Source organism: Rutidosis leptorrhynchoides, chromosome 4 (assembly GCF_046630445.1).
Source record: "Rutidosis leptorrhynchoides isolate AG116_Rl617_1_P2 chromosome 4, CSIRO_AGI_Rlap_v1, whole genome shotgun sequence".
Taxonomy (NCBI): Eukaryota; Viridiplantae; Streptophyta; class Magnoliopsida; order Asterales; family Asteraceae; genus Rutidosis; species Rutidosis leptorrhynchoides.
The window spans coordinates 530,741,329-530,742,500 of record NC_092336.1 but is presented as its reverse complement, the minus strand read 5'-3'; the positions used below and the strand labels follow the sequence as shown (position 1 = coordinate 530,742,500).

Here is a 1,172-nt window from a genome sequence, read left to right as displayed (position 1 = left end):
TCACTGGTGTCCTGTGCAACCACTGACGACACTACAGATCTGCCCATGTTTGGTGGTTATTTTTTAATGTAACACCACTTATGCATATAATTCTTTCTTAACAAGAGGCTTAACAGCTGTCATTTCATTCATGTCATATGAGTTTCCCCTGCAGGTGAAGTTAAACCTATCATCTTTTGTTGACGTAGTTGACGACACAGACTTCTGTATGAAGTTGGCTAAAGAGGAATCCATGATCCTTCTTCCAGGTATATATGATCACCCTTAATGTATATATGTGTCTGTATATAGTATAGCATATTAGCAAGTGGTAAATTAAGTAATTAACTACACTTAGACCACCATTAACTCAGCGGCATGACGCGGGATAATCGCCATCACGCCTCCATCACATCTGTAACGCGGCATGATGGAGAAAAAAAGGGGGGAGGGGGGAATAAAGGCTTCGCGATGAGTATAACAGCCGTATTTAGTTTTTAGATCAATCAATTCAAGCACAATAAAATAGAAAAGACAAAAGTTCCATCACAAATTAAAAGAGGGTGTGACCAACACCCTCATCACCCAACTATATTCCACAAAAAAATCTCATCACCGTCCGGTCACCTTATTGCCATTAAAAATGATCTTTTTTCAACCTTAATAATTAGTTATGTTTTCTTTGGTAGGGAGTGCAGTTGGTTTGAAGAATTTTGTACGAATGAGTTTCGCAGCTGAGAAAAAAATTCTTTTTTGTGGAATTGGAAGGATCAAACACTTCTGTTTGAGACATGCAAAACATTAAATAACAGTAATATGGCCATTGGTCTTCGTATGATTATTCTGTTTGTCTTATTTTAAACATGGTACAACATCAGCAAATCAAGATGACCAAGTCATATGACTAAGTCTTCTTACTATCTGTTATTTACTTGTTCGAATAAAGTAGTGGTAGTTGCTTATTTCCTATTTTGTTGCCTTTATTCCTTTACTGCATTAGTTGAGCTGATCATGGGCTTAGTGTAGGTTAATTTACTTGTTATTTCTCAGTCATGTATGTAAGCCTATATATTAGGCAGTATCTCTTTGACTTTAATATATCCAGAAAAAGCACAAACTTTAAGTGCAAAATCTCTGTGTGTTTCCATTTCAAGTTCAGTATTTAACCTTGTTATTGTGTGTGTGTGTGTTTA

At 36.1% G+C, this 1,172-nt stretch overlaps 1 protein-coding gene across 1 annotated transcript in view; it reads left to right on the top strand.

Annotated features, from left to right (window-relative positions):
• The window catches only part of LOC139845010 (nicotianamine aminotransferase 1-like), a 5,857-nt gene extending 5,073 nt beyond the window's left edge, over window positions 1-784 (top strand). The window contains exons 6-7 of the mRNA XM_071835230.1: window positions 155-248; window positions 669-784. Of these exons, the coding sequence (XP_071691331.1) occupies window positions 155-248; window positions 669-784 (210 nt within the window). The remainder of the gene's footprint in view (window positions 1-154; window positions 249-668) is intronic.
• Window positions 785-1,172: the final 388 nt, after the last annotated feature.